Consider the following 27,513-nt stretch of genomic DNA (forward strand, 5'->3'; position numbering starts at 1 on the left):
AAGTTTGCCTCAGCAATTTAGCAAAACCCTGTCTCAAACTAAAAAATAAAAGGTCTGGGGATATAGCTCAGTGATAAAGCACCCCTGGGTTAAATCCCTAATCAAACAACATGAAACAGCTGACCAAAATTGTAGCACCTCATCTATCTAAACTAGAGGTAAACATTGATGTCAGAAACTTTAGTTTTGTCAGAATGCTATTCTGCTGGTATTAATTGGGAAAATATAAAGAAAAATATAACACACTAAATTATTAGGCAATTTTCCTCTTTTATTACTTTTTCTTTCCCCCAAGTGCTGTAGATTAAACCCAGAGACTCATAAATGCTACACTGTTATTAAAGTATTATTATATTAGGATGGCACAGGAAGATCCAAGTTCAAGGCCAGACTTGGCCTTAGTGACACCTTCAGCAACTTGGCAAGACCATGTTTCAGTAAAAAAATAAAAAGGACTGGGGATGTAGGATCAGTGGCTAAAAAAAACAAAACAAAAGGCTCCCAGAACCAAGAAAAAAAGTTTGTTTTAGTGCTATTTATAAGTGGCATAAATTGTAAAAGACCTCAACATCAAACAAAAAAATTTTTGGTTACATTATTGTCCACCTATAAAATGAAATATTATACAGTTATTAAAAATCAAGACTTCTAGGTATATGTGCAAAGAAAATGATATCAGTATGTCAAAGAGAAATGTGAACTGTGTTCACTGAAACATCATTGATGATAGCCAAGATACAGAATCAACCTAAATGTCGACTGATACGTGCATGAATAAAGAAAATATGGTGCCATGTATACACATGCAATAGAATATTACTGAGCCACAAAAAAGAAGAAAATTATGTCTTTGCAAAAGCATGGGTAAATCTGAAGGACATTACATTAAGGGAAATAAGCCAGGAACAGAAAGACAAATACCATATGATTTCACTTAAACATAGAACCTAAACAAGATGAATTCATACAAACAGTAGAATGATGGTTGCCAGGAGCTAGGGAGCAGAAAGAATACACAGATGTTGCTCAAAGCATACAAAGTTTCAATTAGGATGAGTACACTTTGGAAGTCAACTCTACTGCATAGTGAGTATAGTCAAGAATAAGTCATTATCTGGGAATGCAGCTCAGTGGTAGAGCATTTCCCCAGCACATGCAAGGTCTTTGTTTTAATTGTCAATACCAAAACAAAGAAGTCTTGTACACTTGAAAACTGCTAACAGTGGATCTTTTTTTTTTCCCCCACCAAGGACTGAAACCAGGGGTGCTTTACCACTGAGCCATGTTCCTGGCCCTTTTTTTATTGTGAGGCAAGGTCTTGGGAGTTGTTTAGGGCCTCACTAAGTTCTCGAGGCTGGTTCTGAACTTTCAATCTTCCTGCCTTAGCCCCCAGAGCCACTGGGATTATAGGCATGTATCCCCACACCCACCTCCTATTAAATGTTCTTAATATAAAAAAGTATGCAAGGTAATGCATACATTAACTAGTTAGATTTAATCACTTCACTGATTGTGTACCAAAACCTCCCATAGTGGGTCATAAGTATACACAACTTTTTGTCAATTATACATTAATAAAGTTGGCAGTGGGGGTTAAGTCCTTCCTGCCCCCACCAAAATATTTTCTAAACTTTCTACAGGAAGCAGCTATTATTTTTTTAGGAAAAACTATTGCTTATTTTTTATCAGTACATTATATTTATGCATAACATTGTGACTCATTATTCCTTATTTGTACATGCACATGAACAGAATTTGATCAGTCTCATTCTCTAGTACCTTCCCTTCCCCTCCTTGCCTCTGATCTGCTTGACTACTCTACTGATCTCCCTTACATTATTTATTTAAACATGCATATACACACAAATAAAATAATGTGAGACTCGATGTGATATATTCTCACATGGACATATGATAACTTTGTATAAAAATGTTATTTAAAGGCAATCTTTAAAGTCTTGTATGTTTTATTAATTTTCACAAAGAATATTTGTATTTAAAAATGGCTATATTTCTAAGGAAAAAATGTATCAAATTGAATTGGGGTATGTTTTACATGCAAACTTTATCTCTAAAGACATATGTATACTAAGGAAATAACTTTGCCTAATGAAGCCTACCCTTGCCAGTGTCAAAACGAAAACGATTTTTGTTTTGGTTATATAGTTCATATATGCTCACTAAAATAAGTTGGAAAATACATGAAGACAAAGTAAAATTCACTCAAAATCTACCAAGCAAGTTGACAACTACAATATATTTTTGGCAATCATTTTTCCAGATAAGAGATATGTATCATTTAATAAGGATGCTGCCCTTCTAAATCTTTTGTTTTATTCTTGAACTACATATTATAAAGATTTTTATAAATTAATAGAAATATATTTACATTAATTCTAAGTGCTACATAGTAGCCACTGCAGAAATATAATACACATTTACTGATAAACTGCTTTCCATACCCATTTCTTCCATAACTTAGACAGCTTTGGGTTTTGCCAATTATGCCACAATTGGAAAGCAAAAAAAAAATGATCTCTCAATTCTTCTCTACAAGTGAGGTTGAATATAAAATTTTATATTTCTACAAAGATCTGTCTAAATGCATCCTTTGCCCAGTTTAGAGTATAACTTTTGTAAGGTAAATTATGTTAGGTAAAGCTGATACACTTGATGTCTTACCTGCTGCAAACTGAGAATAAGAGTCTTAGCACACTGAATTTTGTCTATTTGCCTTGTTTTACTCATTGTTTCTTTGATGATATCTCCATAATCATTATAATACTAGAAAAGAAATTTGTACAAATTAGAGCTTTATCTCTTAAACTTCATAATGTTAAGTATTCTTTAATAAACTTCTTTTACACTAGAAAATTTTAACAATTCAATGCAAGCATAAAAATTCAATTCAAGCATAAAAGCCAGTGTTGTCATATTTCTTTTTAAGTATTCAAAAACTATCTTCCATCCATTTTTCAACTTTACCTTCATATACTGTTTGAAGATATCTGCAGCTGTATTCATCTCCACCACAGTATATACAATTAGCTTACAAAATGCTGCAAGTAAATTTCTTCTCTTGTGCAAAGCTTCAATTTTACTGGCTTCATCCTCCTGCTGACCATCTGGGGGGAAAAGTTCCAAATATTATGCCACCTTTTATTTTACTGCAAGCACATATTTTTTAACTCACACTGTATCTTCATTCTTCTATTGGAGAGTTTGAAAAAGGAAAATACATTGAAATTAAAATAAAGAATTATAGCCACTCAATTTATTCCAGTAGAGTACTTTGTTGTGAGATCAAATAATAATCAGGAGGTTGTAAACATGGAATAAGAACAAATGGAATGAGTCAGAAGTGAAGTCAGACTACGCTTGCCTAACACATACTTCCCTAACAGAATGTTTTGTCAATGATATCTGCATATTCAACATCTGTTGGTTAAAGATCCTTCTTTCCCTGAAGGCAGCCAATCTCAGAATTCTCTTTATACTTCCAAAAGCATCCCATCCCACCTCACCTCCAAATCTTACTTAAAGTCTTCCTTTATATGTATTAAATATATTCAGTTAGATTAGCCTAGGAGTATTCTGTCTTTTTAAGACACTTTCACATATTTCTGATCTGGTTCCTTACGTAAGTACTTGACATTTAATTTTCAAAATGACAGAATCATTTCCAAATCCACAGTTGAGTGATACTCACTGCAGTCTCTTAGCACTAAGAATAGATTTTAATTACTTATAAGGTAAAAAGGAAAAAAAAAAACACTAACTTATTTACATTTTTTATATACATAGTAAAATAAAATTATAATGGGGCAAGCCTTATCAAGTATGTCCCCTCTCACCCTGTAGGAGTCAATCCTATTCTTTCCTGCTCAAAAAATAAGTAAATTAAATTACAATGTATAGGTGTTGGGTTGGGGATACAGCTCAGTTGGTAGAGTGCTTGCCTCACATGTACAAGAGCCTTGGGTTCAACCCCCAGAACCACACACACAAAAAAAGTACAGGTGTGATAAGCACCAAATTTAGGATAGTAATTATCTCTAGGAAAAGAGCCGAGTAATGCAATTGGGAAAGAGAGGAATGAGAGTGACTTTGAAGTTGTATTTTTTTAAAAATCTCAAACCAAAGACTGATGAATGAATGTGTACAAATCTGTTAATATTTTATAATTTTCCAAAGGACTGGAAACATTTCATTTAAAAAGTGTAAACAGACAAAAAACAAGTCCAAGGAGTTAAGACTCAAAGGGGCATCAATTCTAGGAAACTCGTAGAAAATTTAGGAAAACTGGCAAGCTTATTCTTTTTTACTCAATTTATAATGGTTTAAATAAAGCCAAGGTAGTCCCTAATTAACTAAAGGGCTATATATCAAAACTTATTTTGCATCAGATTTTATAATGCAACGCTTGTTTTCCCATACAAATTAACAAGCCCTACTTATCTTTTCAGATTGGTTTCAGATGTTAGGTTCTCTCAAAGATGAAGACCAGTCAGAAACTTCATTTATATGAACCATAATTTGTTCATGCCTTTATTACTTATCAAATTATAATATTTCTACTTGTTTTTAAATTTCTTTTCCATTTGAATTTAATTTTTGGAGGAAAACACTTTTAAATTTCTTTAATATCCATGCCAAATAGTATACTGCCTACTAACAAATAAATGTCTCTGTCAAATAAATACTAAGAACTGAAGTTTAACTGAACCAATGGCTGAGTGTGAAAGGAGAAAAACTGAAAGCATATGACCTTTACAACACAGATTTTGACAAATATTTGACTACTCTGGCCTTCTCAATTGTGTTTTAAGTTTTTACTATGTGAGTACAAAGCTCAGCATTGCCAAAAAATAGGCTATAAGCCATGTCTAGAATTATATGTTTATTTAGACTGTGACATACAGTGATGTGTCAGTTTATGTATGGAGAGCAATGTGTTGATGTTTTATTTTCCTTCAAGTGAAACTTCAAATTAAAACAAACCCAGAAAGAATCTACCAAATACTTGCTTTTCTACGACCTCACATTCAAGAAAGGCATCTGGTATGCAATTAGGGTGTGAAGAATAACTTAACACTAAGCAAATTTGATTTGATTATTGTCCTGTGAAAATTCTGTACTGCCCCAGACTTCTATAAAACAGTTTCTAACATTTTTTCAAGCAACTAGATGTCACATAACACTCTCAAATAACAAAAACCTGTGTTATACAAGTACATAATAAAAAGTCACTTAAATATTTGTTTCTCCTCACATTATATGAACGCTGAGCTTAACAATGAATGAGGGAAGGGAATAAATATTACTGCATCTATGATATGCTCAGATACTATACTAGTACCTTTGCTCAATTTTAATTAACCCTCCTATTTCCATGAGGTGGCTACAAATTAGAAACAGATTAGAAACAGGGCTAGGGAAAAGCAGAGATCTAATTTGAAAGCCTGTACTCTGCAACACTGTCTATAATATCGCAAGAACAATAATGTGCTAGATCATATACCCATGTTTCATACTTTACCTATTTTGTCCCATTCTCCCATATGTATAACACCTATGAAAACATAAATAGAGCAACAAATATACCATTTTTTTTGGTACTGGGTATTGAACCCAGGGGCTCTCTACCACTGAGCCCCATCCCCAGCCTTTTTAATATTTTGAGACAGGGTCTTACTCAATTGTAAAGGCTGGCCTCAAACTTTGTGATGCTCCTGCCTCAGTCTCCAAAGTCACCGGGATTACAGGAATGTACTACTTATGGTAACTTTGAAATAATCATTGTATTTGCAAAATTGAAAACTTGATGTAATGAGTTGAGGATAAAATGTATCATAGTGCAAGACAGCACAATATTCCTACTTAAATTTGATATATAGTAGAAAACAGACTTAACAAAAAGATGGCAATAAAATTACCTGCACTATTATTATCATCATCCTGTTCAATGAAGACATGATCCAAAATAAAGCTCAGCAACTCAGATTGCAATGAAGAATCAGGGGTGTAAACTAATGGCTCTAACATATCACGCCCTCCTGACATAATCTGATGGCTGAAGATCATCAAAATATCACACAGAATAGTGAAGGCCTATTAAAAGAAAGGAAATCATGTTATAATTTAAGGTTTTTTAATCAGTAGTCACAAATATCTTATATATTTAAGCCAAAATAAAATTTAACTTTATTTGAAACTCTTAAAGAAAAGCATTGTTTAGTATTTTCCTAAGATATTGAAATTGTGAAGTTTAATTTCTGCAACGACTACTAATTCTTGCATAATACTTTATTATCTTAAAAAGTAATTTCACAAATCTTATCTTCACAAAAATTTTAGCAATATTAAATGGCTTCTACAAGCTGCCAATATGCAAGAGTCAGGACTTAACCTAAGGTTTTCCGATTCCAATCGCCTATACTCTGTACTATACTAAGATGCTTAAGGGTATTCATTTTCAACTATGAAATATACATAACTTGGTATCAATTTATGTTTTATGGGAGAAAATAACATATTAAGGAAATGAGTACTAGAATAAAGATAAAAATGGCTATGATAAAGCACTCGTTGTTCACATGCAAAGGGGATTAACTACAAAGTATATAAGGAGGTATTACACATCAGATAATTCTAAGAGTATCATTTAATAAACAAAGGATGAGTTATATCAAGGAACTTAATAAAAACTCTGCCAAATGAAATCAAACACTGGTAAAATTACTCAAAATGTAACTGCAAAAAAAGTATATATTGGGAAAGGGAAAACAGAACTTCTGGGTCACAAAGTCAACTAGCAAATGCATTTTAAATTAAGACTACAGATGGAAAGACAAGTTATAATACAGGGCACAAAGCAGATATTAATATTTTGTTTTACTGAAATTAACCACATTTAATTTTTCTTTAAGCTTTTACCCCTTCATTCAGTATCTTGTCATCTTACAACTACAGTAGTAATTTACACATGGTAATAAAGTATTTTGGTATTTTAGTAATTTTGGTATTTTGGTAATAAAGTATTTTGTTTAAAAATATTAATAGGGGCTGGGGATGTGGCTCAGCGGTAGCGCGCTCGCCTGGCATGCGTGCGGCCCGGTTCGATCCTCAGCACCACATACCAACAAAGATGTTGTGTCCGCCGAGAACTAAAAAATAAATATTAAAAAATTAGAAAAAAAAAAGCAGTGCAAAAAAAAAAAAAATAGGGGCTGGGGATGTGGCTCAAGCGGTAGCGCGCTCGCCTGGCATGCGTGCGGCCCGGGTTCGATCCTCAGCACCACATACCAACAAAGATGTTGTGTCCGCCGAGAACTAAAAAATAAATATTAAAAATTCTCTCTCTCTCTCTCTCTCTCCTCTCTCACTCTCTCTTAAAAAAAATATATAAAAAAATAAAAATATTAATAGTTCTTAAGAAACATTTATGAAACATTTATCTAATAAAATATTTTAAAAAGCATGTTCCTTCAGGGCATGCTTATAATCCCAGCAGCTTGGGAGGCTGAGGCAGGAGGATCATGAGCTCAAAGCCAGCCTCAGCAAAAGTGAGGCATTAAGCAACTCAATGAGACCCTGTCTCTAAATAAAATACAAAATAGGGCTGGGGATATGCCTCAGTGGTCCAGCGCCCCTGAGTTAATTTCCTAGTACCCAAAAGAAGAAAAAAGAAAAAAAGCACGTTTTCAATGAAGTTTTATCCTATTAGGGAATTAAAAATAAACATGATCTTAGACCTAAGATCAAACCAGGTCTATTTCCAGAGTTCAGAAGGCTGGAGGTAATGAAACCATGAAGGCACAGGGTGAGAAGGAAATACTGAGAAGAAAGGTATTGCAATTAAAAATTTTTATTTTAGGGCTAGGGATGTGGCTCAGTGGCAGAACGCTTGCCTAGCATGTGTGAGGCACTGGGTTCGATTCTCAGCTCTACATATAAATAAATGAATAAAATAAAAGTTCAATAACATATTTAATTTTTTTTTTTATTTCAGACAATGACCACACTGATGTCAGGATGGGCATAAAAATGTCAACATCTGATATTCTCAGGGATGACAAAACCTAATGGACTTTTCCTCTATGAGGGAAACTTGTTAAACTTGTTGTTTTCAAGAATTATTTCTATAATTTCATACACCTATAATTTATATAAATGAGTGTTTACCATGTGCCATAAAGAAACATCATAGAGCAACTGCCATATGAAGGTAATCTATAATGCAATTAAAAAATCCATGTAAACATTAATAACTCAATTTTATTAGTTGCAAGCTCAAAATTAATCTGCTTTTTAAAGGCATTATATACTCAAGAAGACTCTAGATAGTTCTACTTTGGTTAATCTTAGTATTACTTAAGTTTTTTTACATTATTTCAGATTGTATAAAGGTTGTTTAAGAAAGATCTATAGCAAATACTAACCTGTTCCTTAACAGTAGTATTTACGTTGGTTAGGTAATGCTGACATATCTGACAAAATACCCTCATCTGTTTCTTTAAACGCAGTAAGTCCTCCTTGAAAAAATTTAACACGAACATTTTTGAAACATTGTGTAAACAATTCATGTATTTTGTTAAACTATTTAAAATCACACAAAATATTACCACATGCATTAACTCTACTTGTGAACTGATGAAAATTTCTACTTTATAGCTTTAATAGAAAGGAAAAAATGTGTCATTTTTCTTAGAAATCTCACCAAATTCCAACCTTAAAAGTATGAATAATATTAATGGATAATATCCTAAGTGGTCTGGGTCCTTTCGAATGGGAAATTTACATAATTACATATAGTTACCTATAATAAAGCCACCATCTCAGGATACTTAAAAAGAATAAAAATATAAGCTCCATGTTCACTTTATTAATTGAAGAGTGGCCAACACATGAATGGAAGAAAATAGTTTTTAAAAAGGGATGGCATTGTGGGCTGGGGTTGTGGCTCAGTGGTAGAGCACTCTTCTAGCACATGTGAGGCACTGGGTTCAATCATCGGCACCACATAAAAATAAATAAAATAAAGGTATTTTGTCCAACTACAACTAAAAAAAAATTTTAAGGGATGTATATTGTGTGAATATATAATAACAAATCCTATCAGTATGTACAACTACAATGCATCAATACAAAATGAGGAAAAAAATCTTTAAAAAGGGATGGCATTTTCCATTTTTTTTTTTAAACTCAGAGGGGGTAAAAATCAGTTCTGTGGTATTATCATAAACTTTAAGATGTCTCTTAAACATACAGCTAAAAAGTTGAATCTTATTCTTATGTTTTCAATATTTCTAAACATTTGGCAGTTTATTTAAAATATAAAATTGTTCTATATAGATAGACTGCATTAACTTATTTCAGTTACAACCTTTGGTCCATCTTCTGATACTGCGTGCCAAATCACAGAATATCAGTACTTATTTGGTTTATATAATAAAGTTAAAATAGATTTAACTTGGAGATCACACTTGGTGAAAACTCCACCAATCTTCATCATAAATAATTTTCTACTCACCCTTTTCCTCTACTCAAAGGAACTGTCTCTTTTCCATTTTAATTTTTAACTTTTACTATATGTAAAAGAAATCAAATATATACTAATATGATTACTACCCACTATAAGTTTGATATCTAACTAAATAGACTTTTCCCAGGTATTTGACCAAAAGTACACTATTTTACCAATAATACTATATTTGTTTTTCAAGAATGAAAATCCACTCGTGATATAATAGCATCTTAAATACATGAAGAAACTAAGCATTTCACATTATTGTGTGGATTTAAGCAAAAAAGAAAATTATCAATATCAAGAGGATTCCTTTTTAAAGGAAATATCTATTAACAACTAAATATATAACTCCCAGAAACTGCTTAATGTTTAAAGAAATGAGCCCAAATAATATGTAAGGCACCATCGTCGACTATGAGTACAATATTTAAGGTTTCAGCTTACAAATGGAAAATGTGGCCCTGGTTAGTAGTTCAATTACTAGACACACCATCGATTGCCTATGGGTAAAGTTTTAAAAGCTTTATGACCTAATACCTGGTACATTATCCTCAATCATAAAATAATTTTTCATGAATTTGGAATATCACTAGTGATATCTTTTACATGAATAAGGTGATACCAAAATAAAACAAAAGCATAAGACAATCCAGGGAAGCTAGCTTATCATCTTTAATTTATATAATCCAATAGCCTTATCTGTTCCTCTCAAAGGTTCTTGGTCATTACTTAAAAAATATTATCTTTCTACATATACTCATCAATAATGAGAATTCAAAAATTATGCTACCATCACATGTGAACACTTATTTTAATTAAAAATCATACCTTGAAACAAACAATATTTAATAATCTCTCATTAGGTATACATCAAATTAGAAACAGGACGGCTTTTTAAAGATAAACATTCATACATAGCAGAAAAGAAATAAACAAGATTTCGTTGAGATAACTAGCCTTATTAAAGGTGTAAGTTTGCTGAAAATTAAGCATCATTCAGGAATGATACTTAATCTAATAAAAACACTGTTGAACCACCACAAACCTTTGTAGAGCTACTTTCCGTAATCTTAGCAAGCTGCCAGAGGATTACATAGTGTGTACACTGAAGTGCATGAATAACAATCTGTAAAAAAAAGAACCAACAGAATACAGGTAAAACTTAAAAGTCATAAGCCTTCATTCTCAAAATTAAGTATGTATCTTGTAAATAAATAAGAACCTGCTCAGGCATATCTCCATTTTCAATTCCGGTTTTCAAGAGTTTGTAATTACAAGCAAACAAATCCCACTTTGAAAGATCATGAGCACTGCAAAAAAAGACAGAATTAAATTATATTAAAAAACAAAGACTAATCACAACTGTTTTGGAATTGAGTATTACCTAATGCTACAAAAGTAAATATAGAAAATATTTTAACATGCTCCTACAACAAAAAATAAAGGTGTACTTTTTAAAGAAGTGTTAGATAATTTTTCAGTCATACCCCATTGCAAACATGACTTTCTTCTGCAAAGCAGTCTAGCAAATAATTTGAATTTTTACTTACAAAACATGCAAGTTGATTTTGCTACAGTCTAAAGAAATAATAAACTTAAAGATTCAACTTACTTATGAAAAGCAGTAATCCTCTTCAATGTTGACAATACCTGATATGCATCATCTTCATCAGGCTCTTCCCCCTATGAATATGAATTATATATTAAGAAGCATCAAAGTGAAAAAATAAATCCTATATTATCAAAGTAGTGATACCACCTTTAAAAAAAATAATAAGGGGCTGGGGTTTTGGCTCAATGGTAGAGTACTTGCCCAGCATGTGTGAGGCATTGGCTTTGATTCTCAGCACCACATATAAATAATTGAATAAAATAAAGGTCCACTAACATCGAAAAAATTAAAAAATAACAATAAAAATAAAAACCACAAATTACCCTCATCATTTAATACCTAGATCTGGGCAAATTTAAGGCTATAATGGCAGGGGTACTGTGTCAACACAAGGTTATTATCACTGGAACACTATGATCATTAGAGCAGAAAAAGGAATAACATTCTTCTTCCATTTTTCCATTAAGTAATGTTGACATAAAACTATGAAGATATCTACTACTTCACAGTATTAAATATACTCGGCCAACAAATAAAAATACAGAAGATGATAAGCAAGAGATCATAAAGGACAACACCTAATAAGTAAAACCTAGGTATACTAAACATGGTGTTTGAGAAAGCTACATCAGACCAATCACAAATAAATGGGGGACAACCCTCTGAATATATACACTATATATGCTAGTTCTTTCTAGATACCAACATTTGTTAATATACTTTCCAAGACAGGGTAACCAAAGTTTTGGAAAGTTTTATGAGCCTTACTACATGAAACATAAAATTCTGTAAACACTACTGAATCTACTATATTCTATTTCAGGTCTCTCAAAAACATATGGACCTGTTTTTAAACTTCAGTTTTTCGACAAGTTGCAAATAAACTATTGTTTGGTTTTAAATTAACTTGTCTTAATCTTAATTATATCAAGTCCAGAGTACAGCCACTGAAATTCTGAACTAAGAAAGTGATTATTATACATTAACATACTTACACATTCTCCAACTAGCAAAATGTAATAAGCCTACAATGTTAAACATACATACACACACACACACACACACACACACACACACATAAATCTAAATAGTTTGATTAAATAAGAATACAGGAAATTACCCCCCCCAAAAAAAAAAAAAAAAAACCCTGGATATTACAAAGTCCATATGATTTTTCCGGCATTAATCACAACTAGTCTTATTAAAGTGAAATGGAAAAGGTTAAAGACATTAACAATTAGGACTTTCTACTTTATTTGAGTAAATTAAATAAATACAAATGTGAATAAATATTTCAAGAAAAAAAAGACAATAAATTACAAGTATACTTGAGTGTCAGTGCACTAAATACCTCTTTGGAAACACAACAGAAAAACACAGGAAACTCCAAAAGTAAGAGTTGTTACAGCAGTGATTAATTAAAACCCTACAATATCAAAGACCATATAGGCCTCTCTCACCATCACCACCAAAACACTAAGAAATCCCCTGCATTTTGAACTACCTGGTCTTAGTCTATTTTTCTGTTTCATAAACACCTAGCTGCCTAATGGCCTTTTATTCAACTAAAACCAGGTAACCAAACAGATCACTGATTTAAAACAAAAGGAAAAGATGCAAGTTTGTCTTCCACTTAATCCAAGTCACAGATTTTTATCACTTTCTTATTTTGGCGGAAGGGTAATAGTAGCCTGATAAGGCACAAAATTAAAAGGCCTGAACATCTTTTCAACATACTGCTACACTACCACCAGGAAGAATATTTGGGTGAGTAATTAGGTTGCTGGAGAGAAAGAGCCCAACTGACAAAATACTTATAGGATGTACCTCTTGCAGAAAATCTTCAAGAAGCCGGTTAAATTTATCTGCCAATTCATCTATCAGTTGACTTCTTGAAATATCTACTCTGTTGAAGATTGTGAACTCTTCATTACAGAGTGCATGGTAAGTTTTAGAACATGCTTCCAAAACATCTGTATCTGTGTGCTTCTCTACAATATTTCTTATCTGGCGCAATAAGGCATCCAAATGCTGCAAAAAAAAAAAATTGTTTTCATTAAAATTAAGATATAAGTCTGGAAGCATAACTTAGCAGTAGAGCACATGCCCAATGTGTGCAATGCCTACTAAGGTATGCACAATAGGCATAAAGTGACTATACAACTATACCACAATAGTGAAAGTATCCAAATATAGTAATGTTACAACACAGGACATACATTTTAAGGTGTTTTTCTAGTCATGATAAGTAAATACACTAATATGCTCATACTTACTTTCTCAAATTTGATGGGAATAATATTACCTATCTCTTAGGACTTGGATGAGAATGTTACTACATATAAAGAGCTTCCTATAGTTCCTGGAACATATTAAAACTGCTTGATGAATATTAGCTCCTTTTGATATTATTATCCAATTACCCATGGCAAATCTCCATAAATGATCAGTGATAAAGCCATGTAATATATAAGAACGAAGATAAAGCTATGAACATGAAGCAAAGGGAAATCTCCTTAGCACCATTCTCAAAGAGTAATTAGTCAGTCTAATATATAGAAGACATGTAAGACATAGGCTTGCTTTTGTATTATAAAAAAAAATTCAAAAAATATAAACAAACAGAATGATTAAGATGAACTAAAATTTTCTCTACAGGATTTTTTATACAGAGAAAACACTTTACCTTTTCTAATCGTCCAGTGGTATATATTTCCAAATCAAAGTACTGAGGCAGCTGCAACAAGTTAGTCACTTTTTCAGCATCTACAGAATACTTTGAAATAAAAAAAGATCATGTTAAATACCTCAAAATAATGCTGTGAATATTCTAATACTCTGAGACACTTTAAGAAAATGTGATTTCATAATAACACTAGGATATTAATACAAACTTACTTTTGCTAATAACTGAGGAAGGGCCACTGCAAAAAGTTCAGTGATTTTTGTCCTATCATCCAACTGGGTCTTCTTTTCCTTTGCTGTCAACACCTAAAATAATACAAAGTCTTTTATAAATACTTTCTAAGCTCACTAACTGTTGAGCTCAAATTTTAATTAAAACATACAAAATAAGCAATAAAACTATATTTTAAATGATAGACATACAAGTGACTGCTACAAAACTTTAACCCTATAAGTGATACAAAAGAGAATAACTTACTCATTATATTTAAAATAAGGAAAAAACAACCTGAAAATATTTTTAAAAAATAATTGAGAAGTCTTACAGGGAAAATCAATAACCCAGTAGACTAACCAACACTGCCTTTGGAAGGAATAAAGATTAGTTAGCAAAAAGAGATCTATCTACTATAGGAGCTTATATAATAATGAGACTGTACATCATTTCAGCTTTTTCTAGCTTTTGGGTCATGACACACAGGTAATGAATTCAAAACAGTAAGCTGATACAAGTAATTTACAAATAAAACTAATTTTTATAAAACAGAGTGCTAGGGGTCTAGCACTATGAAAAGTACTTGCCTAGCATGAAGAAGGCCTTGGTTCAATCCCTGACACCAAAATAATAATGATAGCAACAATAAATAAATTGATTAAAATAATAAATATATAAATACATAGAATATTTCAGTATAATTTCAAGAAATTCTGTTTTTGTTATACACAAATACACGTTTGGGCTGGGGATATAGCTCAGTCGGTAGAGTGCTCACCTCACATGTACAAGGCCCTGGGTTCAATCTCTAGCAACACACACACACACACACACAAAAAAAAAAAAAAAAAAAAAGACAAACAGACATTTATGTGTACTATTTTACAATGTAGAAATGTATTTTTGTGTCTCATGGTTAAAGTTTGAAAGCCCGCAGAATTATTGGTATAAATTGCAAATACATTTTGCATTAATGCATTACAATTTTATCTCAAGAAATAGGAATTTCTTGTTTTTAATTAATAATTAAAGTAAAACATACACATGCACCTTTTAAAATGGTACAATACATTCAGTTGTGAAAACATGACTGTCAATCACGGTATCTCAGGTAGTAACTAATTATCCTTTTTTAAAATATTTTTTTTAGTTGTAGGCATGGACAATATCTATCGAATCCTGTACCTCACATGTACCAGGCAAGCACTCTACTACTGAGCCCCAGCATAGAAACTAAGTTTCTTACATAAAAAATTTGAACTTGTAAAATAAAAGGTAAGAATCATGAATTTTTGTTCCATGGACAAAATAGGAATTTTTAAAAAGATACTGAAAAGAGAAATGCAGTTTTGAATATTGAAAATACATTAGCATACCCTTTTTCCTGTCCCTCTTCCTACAGGAGGATGACATTCAGCTGCTTGTCTAATAGTACAAAGCATTATTTCAATCAAAGCACTCTCTTGTCTATCTGTTAGAGCTAAAGAAAAAGAAAAAGAATAAGAAGTTAACCTACTTATTCCTATATGCCACTTGTAACTTATGTAACAGTTTCTTCTGCCTATGAACAAAATCTGACCTGATATACAAAAGAAAATCCAGTTACTTATCACAGAAAAGATCAAGACAAGTTAAACCTTCCCAAATCCCTCAACACGTGAAATCTCTGAGCAAACAAAACATGAACTCAGACACAAAAAATTATAAATATTGACATCAATTACATCTTGCAACACAGCTTAATATTCACATATATGAAAATAAAATTATGCACAAGGTAGGCTATTCTATCAATTATTCTAACACTAACAAACTAAAAGAAATGGAATGAGTAAGATCTATTTTCAATAGTGTCTAGACAACAAAAATACCATAATTAAATATCCTTACCTTCCTCTCCACTAAGTGGCTCCTCTAGCAACAAGCTATTCATACATTCCCAGTCTTTCAGCAGCTCAGTAGCACAGTCCCACATGCTATCCACAAGATATGCTGCATGCTCATGTAACTAAAATTAAAAAAGAGCAACGTGTTCTTAGACAAATAGCATACTAGCCTTAACTCCAAAGAACGGAAGCTTTGTGGCACCATGCACAAACTCTCAAATAGCAATTTATTTTTTTGAGGTCAAAAGAAAGAACAGAGAAGAATCTGCCTTAGCTTGCTATGTATAAATTAACATTGTCAGGTAACATGATTAAACATTTTTACAACAAACATTAAAAAGAAAACTATTTTTTAAAAAGAGAATGTGCACTGGGAGTGTAGCTCAGTAGTACAAGGTCTTGCCTAACATGCATGAAGCCTTGGGTTCAATACTCAGCACTGGGAAAAAGAAAAAAAAAACTATACTTATTGCGTATTTTGACCAATTAATATTACATCTGTTAACTCCTCTCAATTCTTAAATACACTATGATTTTTCACTAAATGGGAGTGATAATGGTTATTCAAAACAAAGTGTGTTTCACTTTTCAATTCAATTTATTTATATTTTTTGCATTTATTGATTGGTTTTTTTTATCTACAACTAAATTTTATTTTTTATTTTTTTATTATTAGTCGTTCAAAACATTACATAATTCTTGACATATTTCATACATTTGATTCAAGTGGGTTATGAACTCCCATTTTTCCTCCATATACAGATTGCAGAATCACATCGGTTATACATCCACGTTTTTACATATTGCCATACTAGTGTCTGTTGTATTCTGTTGCCTTTCCTATCCTCTACTATCCCCCTCCCCTCCCCTCCCCTCCCCTCCCATCTTCTCTCTCTACCCCATCTACTGTAATTCATTTCTCTCCCTTGTTTTTTTTTCTCTTTCCCCTCACTTCCTCTTGTATGTAATTTTATATAACAATGAGGGTCTCCTTCCATTTCCATGCAATTTCCCTTCTCTCTCCCTTTCCCTCCCATCTCTCGTCCCTGTTTAATGTTAATCTTCTTCTCATGCTCTTCCTCCCTGCTCTGATATCAAAGAAGACATTTGGCATTTGTTTTTTAGGGATTGGCTAGCTTCACTTAGCATAATCTGCTCTAATGCCATCCATTTCCCTGCAAATGCCATGATTTTGTCATTTTTTAGTGCAGAGTAATACTCCATTGTGTATAAATGCCACATTTTTTTATCCATTCATCTATTGAAGGGCATCTAGGGCAGTTCCACAGTCTAGCTATTGTGAATTGTGCTGCTATGAACACCAATGTAGCAGTATCCCTATAGGTCTTTAGGGAATAGTCCAATAAGCATTATAATTCTCTTCCATCTGTGGAGCCCAAAAGACCCTATGGCTTTCCAAATCATTTGAGGGACCGAGCATATTTGTGATACCAAAATATATCAAGATTATAAATTTTCAAAAAATTATAGACCACTATCTTTCAGGAACATACTGGAAATATTCTCAAACACGGCCAAACTGAAAACATCAATATATAAAAAGAATCATGAACAAGCAGGGTTTACTATGAGAATGCAAGGTTGGTTCAACACTGAAAAACATCATTCAATATAACAAAATAGTAAAACAATCGTCTCAAAGGATGCAAAAAAGGCACTTTACGGAATCCAATATCCATTCATGCTAGAAGCTCTCAGCAACAAAAGGAATAAAAGGAAACACCCTCAAATTCATAATAAATATCTGCATAATACCTATAACATACAACATAATTATGTTTCAATAGTGGATATCTTCCCAATAAAAGCAGAAACACATTTCCTTAATATACTATTAGAGGTCTTAGCCAATTCATTAAGGCAAAAAAAAGAAAAATGGAAAAGATGTTGGAAAGGAAGCATCAAAATTATCTTTGCATGTGATCTGACTATATGTTGTAGAAAATCTGAAAAAATCTACTTTAACATTACTAAAGTATGTATATTTAGCAAAGTTGTCAATATTCAAATACCATCTATATGCAGAAACAACTAGAAAATTAAAAGGCCATAAAACTACATAATTCATTACATGAACACCAAAAATTAATTGAGTCCTCTCAAAAAAATTTATCAGGTAGATTTTCAACTTAAGATAGACTGATGTAAACCCAAATCTACAATATTATTAATATCAAGTATTAACATGCGAGAACTTACAATGTGCTAGGACTGTGCTTTATATGGATTATCTCAATGTTAACTGAGAGATTATTAACTACCTTTTTATTAGGAAACTGAAGCTCAGAAAGACTAAATAACCAAATGAATGTTACACAAATAGCAAGCAGAGGTGGTTAACTGATAATCACAACTTTTTTACTCAAAAATTTATGTTCCATATAAATCCTATTATTTGAACATCTTACTAAAAATAAAACTATTTTTCTAAAAGTTTGTGTAAGCCAGGCATGGTGGAGAACACCTGTAATCCCAGCAACTCAGGAGACTGAGACAGGAGGATCAAAATTTCAAAGCCAGGGGTTGGGGTGGTCGCTCAGTGGTGGAGCGCCTGCCTAGCATGTGCAAGGCACTGGGTTCCATTCTCAGCACTGCATATAAATAAATAAAGATCCATTGACAACTAAAAAATCAAAAAAATCAAGGGGATGTAGCTCAGTGGTAAAGTATGCCTGGATTAAATCCACAGTATAAAAGGTTATGGAGATCTCTGTTATAGTAAAAATTAATTATTACATGGAGTATTTAGTAAGTATATAAGTTTAGCCAGGCACGGTAGTGCACACCATAATCCTAGCAGCTTGAGAGGCTGAGACAGGAGAAACACTAGTTCAAAGCCAGCCTCAGCAACTTAGTGAGGCACTAAGCAACTCAGTGAGACCCTGTCTCTAAATAAAATACAAAATACGGCTGGGGATGTGGCTCAGTGGTTGAGTACCCCAGAGTTCAATTCCCAGTACCAAGAAAAAAGCATATAATTTTAATGCCTTCTGAAAAATTCTCTGAACATAAATATGTTCAAATATGAACATGGATAATATAAACTTACCTCACTTTCCAGAAAGAAAAATACCAATGTCTTAACAAGATTGGCATTTGGGCCTTGTCTTCCTCTTCTTTTCATCATTCCATCCTCCTCTGGATCTCTACGACTGAAGAGCCTACAAACAACAACAATGATAAAATACTCATTTCAAAACAAAAAAACAGGGGTTGGGGTATAGCTCAGTGGTAGAGTGTTTGCCTAGAATTTGTGAGGCACTGAGTTTGATCCTCAGCACCGCATAAAAATAAATAAATAAAATGAAGGCATTATGTCCGTCTACAACTAATACAAAACAACAACAAAACACATTTGCTATTCAAAAATATTAACTGGATTCCAGCCTGGGGCTGTAGCTCAGCAGCAGAGCACTTGCCTAGCATGTGTGAGGCACTGGGTTCGATCCTCAGCACCACATAAAAATAAACAAATAAAACAAAGGCATTCTGTCCATTTACATCTACAAAAAATATTTTTTAAAAATATTAACTGGATTCCATATTAGAGCATCTAACAAAGGAATTTTGGGGAGCTGGGTAGGCACGATATTGTCCAACATCAAAAACTCAAGCAAATAATCACTATAAACCTTTTTCATTCCACTCTTTTTAAACTAGCTTCTCAAGTTAATTATACTGTTATAAATTATTTGTTTTCAAAAACCTTATGGCGGACTAAGATTAAGGCTCAGTGATAGAGGGCTTGCCTCACATGCGTGGGGCACTGGGTTTGATCTTCAGCACCACATAAATAAATAAACTAAGGGTATTGTATCCATCTACAACTAAAAAAATTTTTTAATGTTTTTAAAAAGTTATGGGCTGGGGTTGTGGTTCAGTGGTAGAGCACTTGTTTAGCATGTATGAGACACTAGGTTCACTCCCTAGCACCACATAAAAAACTAAATAAACAAAATAAAGGGATTGTGTTCATCTACAACTAAAATATATATTTAAAAAAAAAAAAACCTTATGGCACTTTGTCCAACTGTTTCCTTAGAAGGCAGCAGGTGGTGGGGTATGGGGAGAGGGGAGAGGGAAGGGGAAGGAGAGGTACTGGGGTCTGAATTAGAATAAGATATGTTCCATTACGTGTTTAACTGTATCAAAATCGATTCTACTATCATATATAACTAAGAACCAATAACATTTCAAAAAAAAGAAAGAAAGGAAGGAAGGAAGGAAGGAAGGAAGGAAGGAATGCACTGAACTGGGAGCAAAGTTAAGTGGTAGGCTCAAGGGTCTGGGCCTAACACAGCATCACAAAAATATAATAAAAAAAAGGAATACAATGACTAACCTAAAAATTTAGGCACAAAAATATATGATATAGCCAGGTGCAGTGGCACACGCCTGTAATCCCAGCAGATCGGGAGGCTGAGGCAGAAAGATGGCAAATTCAAAGCCAGCCTCAGCAACTTAGCAAGGCCCTAAGCAATTCAGTGAGATCCTGTCTCTAAATAAAATACAAAACAGGGCTGGGGATGTGGCTCAATGGTGGAGTGCCCCTGAGTTCAATCCCTGGTACACCCCACCCCCAAAGATATACATTTTTCTTTAAACCTGAATGTATTATTTCCTTCTATTCTTTTTACGACATTATCCCAACTAAGTGGCCTTTTCCTATGGATACTGTGGCTGTTTCTCCTCTGAAACAACAAAATAGAACACTGGATAACAATTAAAGAAAATTGTACAGTGGATGTTTTATACTAACTATTCTTTCTAATAAATGCTGCACCCCAAATAGGCATTTTAATAAAAAATCTTACAAAAAAATTAGTCTGTATAGTTCAAAATGTTCTCTTCAAAAGCCCCATTATATAACATTTGCTATGATCAGATAGTCACACTACTATTTATACTACCTAATCTGAAATGATAAAGAACATCATTAAAGAGACCACAAGATTCTTGGGAGCCTTACCTCAAACTATATTTAGTAATTGAAGTACAACATTTAAGATTTCCTCAAGCAAAGGAAAAGTTAGGTTAATACTAAATACTGTTTGGAAGCTAAAGTAGGTGATAATATGAGTAAATAATTAGGAAGAAGCCAGTCTTTATTAATACAGTTAAGTAAAACTAAAGAATATCCATTAGGGGGGCTGGGGATGTGGCTCAAGCGGTAGCCCGCTCGCCTGGCATGCGTGCGGCCCGGGTTCGATCCTCAGCACCACATACAAACAAAGATGTTGTGTCTGCCGAAAACTAAAAAATAAATATTTAAAAAAAAAAAAGAATATCCATTAGGGGGTTGGGGGAATATAAGTTCAGTGGTAGAGAATTTGTCTAGCATGCTTGAGGCAGAGTTCAATCCCTCACATGGAAAAGTTTACCCACTAAAAGTTATGGGTACACTTCCCTTTAAAGCAAGGTGGTGCATGACTTTAATCTCAGTGACCTGGGAGGCTGAGACAGGAGGATCACAAGTTCAGGGTTAGCCTGGACAATTTAGTTAGACCTTTATCAAAATTAATAAAAAAGGACTGGGGTTGTAGCTCAGTGGTAAAGCATCCCTGGGACCAATCCTGAATGGAAGAAAGTAAGGAAAGAAGAAAGGAGGGAAAAGAGAAAAGGAGAGGGAAGAGGGAGGGAGAGAAAAAAAATCAAAAGCAATTTTTAAAACACATTTTTAGTTGTAGATGGACACAATACCTTTATTTATTTTTATATGGTGCTGAGGATCAAACCTAGTACCTCACACATACTAGGCAAGCACACTACCACGAGCCACAACCCTAGCCCTCAAATAAATTTGAAAAATATAAACATTTAAAAAAGAAATATTAAAGTATTAAAGTTTCAATTTGATCTACATTAACTTCTAAATATATGTGTGTGTGTGTATATATATGTGTGTATGTGTATGTATATATATCACAACAAATTATTGTTACAAAAGCATACTTCAGAACATGAATTACATAAATATAAGTTTACTTTTTGTAGAGAAATTCTCCAGCTGCTACTGCTACTGGCCGGTGAGCTGAATAAACCAGATGATAGACATTTTCACAGTCTTCTGCAGTAAGAACTTCTTCACTACTCCTAAAAAACATTAAGTAGTTACACATTTCTTAGTAATATCATAATTCTAAGCATAATAACAATGCAAAAATCCATTCACTTGGAATTTACAAGTTTGTATTAAATTTTTTTAAAAAAAAATCAAACTTATATGATGCTCAGGCTGGCTTTGAACTACCAATCCTCTTGCCTCTCAGCCTCTTGAGGTGCTGGGATTATATGCATGCACCACTGTGCCTAGTCCAAAGAATTTTAATTCCAACTATAATGCAGGAAAAAATCTCACTAAAATGTAGTGCTCGTTTTCCTGAACTTATTTTTAAAGAACAAAATAAGCTTAACAAAATATTCTTGGTAAATTACACTCATTTTAAGGGCCCATAAATCATAATATCCCAAGGTAAAAATTGTTGGGGTCTTCCCTTTGGAGACATTTGAGATCCTGGCTGCCGGCACTGCTTTCCCTCCTCAATATGCTTCTAGGGTAATATGAGGTAAACAACCTGGGTTTTTACCATTATATGTAAATTAAAAATCATAAGACTACCATCAGAGAGAGAAGTCTAAAAACATAAGACAGTTGAAGAATATATTCCTTTCTATTATTACTTTTTGGTTTTCCCCTATAGTAAAGGCTTAGACATTACTTCTTTTTGAGAAAAAAGAAAGTCAGCTGTTCAAATTCAAGGTTCAAAACAATTTGATTTTAATTCTTCTATGTATAATACTGAACTATTGTGAGAAAAACTATTTCTGTCTTACAATAAAAAGACATTGAATCAAACCAGTTAAAGTGTTGTAAATCTGCAGTAATCATTCACTTTAACTTTTTGAAAAGGTATGTTTGTTGCAAAGTTCAGTTATTAGATATATACATGGCTAGAAAACAAAAATCAACAATAAGAAAAGACGTTTGTAACATGCTGCAGAGACATACAGAAAGAAGCTATAGAAATACATACAGTACAATCAGTTTGCTTATTCTAGGAGACTTTTAATAATTTTATAACAAATTTTTAATTTTTAAATCCAACTAAACATTAAAGAAAAATGCAATAGAGTTTGATGAGGTGGCATATGCCTATAATCCCAGCGGCTCAGGAGGCTAAGGCAGGAGAATCTTGAGTTCAAAGTCAGCTTCAGCAATGGTGAGCTGTTAAGCAACTCAGACCCTGTCTCTAAATAAAATACAAAATAGGGCTGGGGATGTAGCTCAGCAGTTGAGTGTCCCTAAGTTCAATCGCCAGTACACCCCACCCCCCACAAAAAGCAATAGTCAGGACTGCTCCAAACACCCCACACACAAGTGAAATCTTAAAAAAAAAAAAAAAAAAGTCAATATATCTACAACAGCTTCTTTGTAGTTTCTGTAATAAGACCCATTTCACATAAATAGGAATAAATGACCACTACCACAGGGCTGTTGTATTAAATGATACAATGCACTAAAAGTGCTTATATTAGCTGTTATCAAATATTATAATTTAATTCTTCCTCTATTAACACCTCAATTGTTTTAGAAATTATACTATCACAAAACAATGATGTATTAGAGAATGTGGCCATTTTAAGTTTTGAAACATAACTGTCAAGTTTTTCTTCAACGTGTTTAAACTGGTTAATGCTCCCTTCAATGATGCACTAGGGCCTATTTCTATAAAGCCTCAACAACATTTTTTACCTTCCTCTAGCAAAAAGATATAAAAAAAGTTATCATTTAATGTACATATCTTTAAATGGTTGGACTTCTTTTCACATATTTCTATTTGTATTTCCTTTCAGTCAATGATCTGATCCATAACTTTTGACTTGCTTCTTCTTAGATTTCTGGGTTTGTGATTTGCAGAAATTGACACATTTGATGCTAATGCTTTGCCCACATGAACCTTGTATTTTAAAATGGTCAAAATGGTAAGTTTTCTGTTCTAAAATATTTTAAATGGTAATACTATAACATATTAACATATAATATGTGGGGCTGGGGATGTGGCTCAAGCAGTAGCACGCTCGCCTGGCATGCATGCGGCCCGGGTTCGATCCTCAGCACCACATACAAACAAAGATGTTGTGTCTGCCAATAACTAAAAAATAAATAAATATATTTAAAAAAAAAACATATAATATGTTCAATTCAGACTGTTTACCAGTAGATAAAAACATCTTCTATTAAGATTCAGTAAATGCTGATACTCTGAAAATGTGACCAAAAGAAAAAGCATATGCAAACGCTTTGACATTTTTTTTTTCCAAGAACATCAAAACTAGTTAAATAGGAAGCAAATAAACCTAGAGAATGGGAACTCTTGAATTCCTAGCTCAGTTAGAATTTCAGAGGTCCTTTTTGCTTTGTTTTCTCAACTTTACATGAGGAAATTAAATTTCTAGCCAGGTGCAGTGCCACATGCCTTTAGTCCCAGCTACTTGGAAGGCTAAGACAGAATAATCACTTGAGCCCTGGAGATCAAGACCAGCCTGGGCAACACAGTGAAACCCCTTCTCAAAAAACAGTTAATAATAAAATAAATTTCAAAGCTATAAAACCACATAATTTAAGCTAATAAAATGTAGATCTAGATGCATTTGAAACAAGTACTCTAGTGTATTATTTCAATATCTGTACTTTAGTAATATATGACAAACACATACTTACTGTAAAACAAGAGTGAGTAATTTTATTGCTTGTACTGCAACATCATATTCTTTGTCAAGGGTCATAGACACAATTCTATCCTAAAAAGCAAAAAAAAAAAAAAATTAAAATATTTTTAAAAGAGAAAGAAAAACACCTTCAAATTTTAAGTAATTTTTAAAATACTTAATACTGACCTTAAACCGACTGGTAAATAGCTCCAGTTTGGAATTAAGCTCTTTGTTATAATAAAGCCCTTGTAGAGCAGTAAGACATTTGAGCCTTACTTCACCTTGCTAAAAGAAACAAAGAGAAAATACATTCAAAGTCTAAATTTCCAACCCGAATATTAAATACCTATGTGATGTGTTCCACTTTAAAGTTCAATAGCATTTCATCAGAAACTGATCTTAGATAATGTAAAAATAAACCTCAGTACATATGTTTTAAGATTAAATAGTTAATGAAGATAGGATATTGTTTCTTACCATCACCAACTACAGACTAGTAATATTTCAGCACAAAAAAATAATTCAACATTGAAGATTAAATCAGTGGCCAGGATTCAAAAAACCTAGGGGGCTTTATGTAATAGAGACCAAGTTTTCATAGAGCATATGAAAGAATAAAGTAGTGTGGCTTATAGGAATGTGGCCCAAGGTATACGTATGCAAATAACTCACAAAAGAAATGTGCAGACAGCAATGCTTATATACAGATGAGCAGTCTATAGGGCACATCTTACCTTATCATGCATAGTCCAACCAACGTATTTTAAATAACTGTCATTAAGAAAAGCATCACTGTACATCTTCATCCAAATGCCAATCTCTTCAATGCATATAGCTCGGATTTCAGCTATTGCATCCCTATATGGAAGGAAAAATGATACATCATCAGTGCTGCTATACCATAAAAGTTATGGCTTATTCAAGAGATGCCCAGTATTTAGAATCTACTAAATATACCACCATCTTAAGTATTAGAGGGGATTTAAAAAACAGAACTAGTTGTCAGTCTAGTTGGCAAGGCAGAATTAGGAACACCTAAATATTTAAAATTAAAAACAACTACAAACAAAATTCCACCCTCACTTTTTACACAGTACCATATCCTAGTCTTCGCTCACACCTGTTTGGCTTAGTGTGTTCAGAAGATAGCAGGCACACTAGTCTAGCTGGGCTGTAATTTCTCAGGTGAAAATTAGTCACACATACATTGAGAACAAGCTCAATTTGGATTTAAATAACAGAATAAATGATTTTAGCCTGTGACTATTCTTTCTCTTTCTTTTTTTGAGATGGAGTTTCACTATGTTTCCCAGGCTGGGTCTTGGCCTCCTGGACTCAAGTAATTGTCCTGCCTCAAGATCATAAGCAGCTAAGACTAAAGGTCTTAGCCATGCATGGCTCAGATTAAAAAAATTAAAATCCATCATGTAGGTACTGGAGAGAAACTGAAGGCAGAGAAATAACACAATAAAAGGATGTCTTAGGAAAAGTGCAAGAATCTCTTAAGCATGAGTGGGTAGAGGAAATAGACTAAGTAATGGTGACCACAAAAATAAAAGGCAAGTGTGAACATGGGGACATTACAAGGCAAGCATTAAGCTCATTCACTAACTGCCAAGGTAAGGAAATGAATAACTTGAGTGCATTATGAGGAGAAATTGTGTAAGATCACCTATTTCATTCCTCTGCTAATTCAAAATAGGGAAAAAAATCTTGTTTTAATCTACTCAAATTTTCCCACTGATATTCAAATGTAATAGAACAGAGTCAGAAGTCAGCATGTGCAGTCTCTATTAACACAGTTCATCCAAAAGCAATTAAGTATTTTGTACCCTGACTCCTAATAATAGCAGTAGCTTCCACTTGCTAGGCAGCTGTAAGTCAAGCACATCATTATCCCATTATTAAAATGGGAAACATAGAGTTCACAGGCGTTAAATCATTTGCCCAGAATGACTCAGTGATGGAGCTTAGATCTTAGTATACATTGATCTTAGTATAATACTTTTTCCACTAATTCTTACTGCCTAAATCACTAAGTAGCCAATCTTAAAGAATAAAAATAACATAGTGTTACTTATTAAAAATAGTCTGGACTTACCGATATCTATGTACAAACACTCCTTTAAATATTGCATTCATCATATTTTCTATTTCATCTTGATTTTCCTGAAGCTACAAAGAACACATTAGCTCTCTTCAGTTATAGAAGACAACCAAAAGTACATCTAAAAGTCGTTAGAACTACCAAGAAATGCGATTTCTCCAATACTTTGGTGATTTTATTGAATTTTTATTCTACTAAACAAATGAAACCACACACACACACACAAAAAAAAAAAGAAGAACAAGAAGGCTATAACAGGTAATTAAGGTCCCTTGATTCCGAAAACATTTGACTTTGACTTGTAATATTTGGTAAAGAACTGTTATGCAGTTACCTATTATTACCTATCATGTACAATGTAATGTATATGTCAGTATAAAATAATAACAATTTTTCATTCATCTTTAGAGTCTGAAAAAGAAGCATCATGTTAACTAGCACCTGCTCAAAGAACAAAAGCTATTAGGTTAAAATAAGGAGGCTAAAATCTTAATCACTAATAAATTTTTGAGGGAAAAAATAACCTAAAATAATCAGAGAACATATCAAATTTTGGCTATCTGATCTACTAACATACATTTTCAATTTGGTTTCACAGTTAAGACAGGATTGGCTAGGGAAAAAAAGAAAAGGCCTAGTGGTGGTATACACCTGTAATTCCAGTAACTCAGGAGGCTGAGGCAGGAGGATCACAAGTTCAAGGCCAGCCTCAGCAATGCAGTGAAATAAAATTAAAAAGAAAAGACC

At 33.0% G+C, this 27,513-nt stretch overlaps 1 protein-coding gene across 2 annotated transcripts in view; it reads right to left on the reverse strand.

Moving 5' to 3' along the window:
- Stag2 (STAG2 cohesin complex component) overlaps positions 1-27,513 on the reverse strand; it is a 126,786-nt gene that overhangs the window by 19,453 nt on the left and 79,820 nt on the right. For both annotated transcript variants that reach the window (XM_077793569.1, XM_077793568.1), the window contains exons 9-26: positions 26,761-26,834; positions 25,394-25,517; positions 24,846-24,944; positions 24,670-24,749; positions 21,933-22,040; positions 18,997-19,108; positions 15,931-16,048; positions 15,417-15,520; positions 14,040-14,132; positions 13,828-13,917; positions 12,969-13,172; positions 11,142-11,212; positions 10,752-10,839; positions 10,575-10,655; positions 8,442-8,534; positions 5,937-6,111; positions 2,986-3,125; positions 2,683-2,784 (exon numbers count right to left, since the gene is read on the reverse strand). In XM_077793569.1, coding sequence (XP_077649695.1) covers positions 2,683-2,784; positions 2,986-3,125; positions 5,937-6,111; positions 8,442-8,534; positions 10,575-10,655; positions 10,752-10,839; positions 11,142-11,212; positions 12,969-13,172; positions 13,828-13,917; positions 14,040-14,132; positions 15,417-15,520; positions 15,931-16,048; positions 18,997-19,108; positions 21,933-22,040; positions 24,670-24,749; positions 24,846-24,944; positions 25,394-25,517; positions 26,761-26,834 — 1,956 coding nt within the window. The remainder of the gene's footprint in view (positions 1-2,682; positions 2,785-2,985; positions 3,126-5,936; positions 6,112-8,441; positions 8,535-10,574; positions 10,656-10,751; positions 10,840-11,141; positions 11,213-12,968; positions 13,173-13,827; positions 13,918-14,039; positions 14,133-15,416; positions 15,521-15,930; positions 16,049-18,996; positions 19,109-21,932; positions 22,041-24,669; positions 24,750-24,845; positions 24,945-25,393; positions 25,518-26,760; positions 26,835-27,513) is intronic.

The sequence above is a fragment of the Urocitellus parryii genome, chromosome X, assembly GCF_045843805.1.
Source record: "Urocitellus parryii isolate mUroPar1 chromosome X, mUroPar1.hap1, whole genome shotgun sequence".
In the NCBI taxonomy this organism is placed as follows: domain Eukaryota; kingdom Metazoa; phylum Chordata; class Mammalia; order Rodentia; family Sciuridae; genus Urocitellus; species Urocitellus parryii.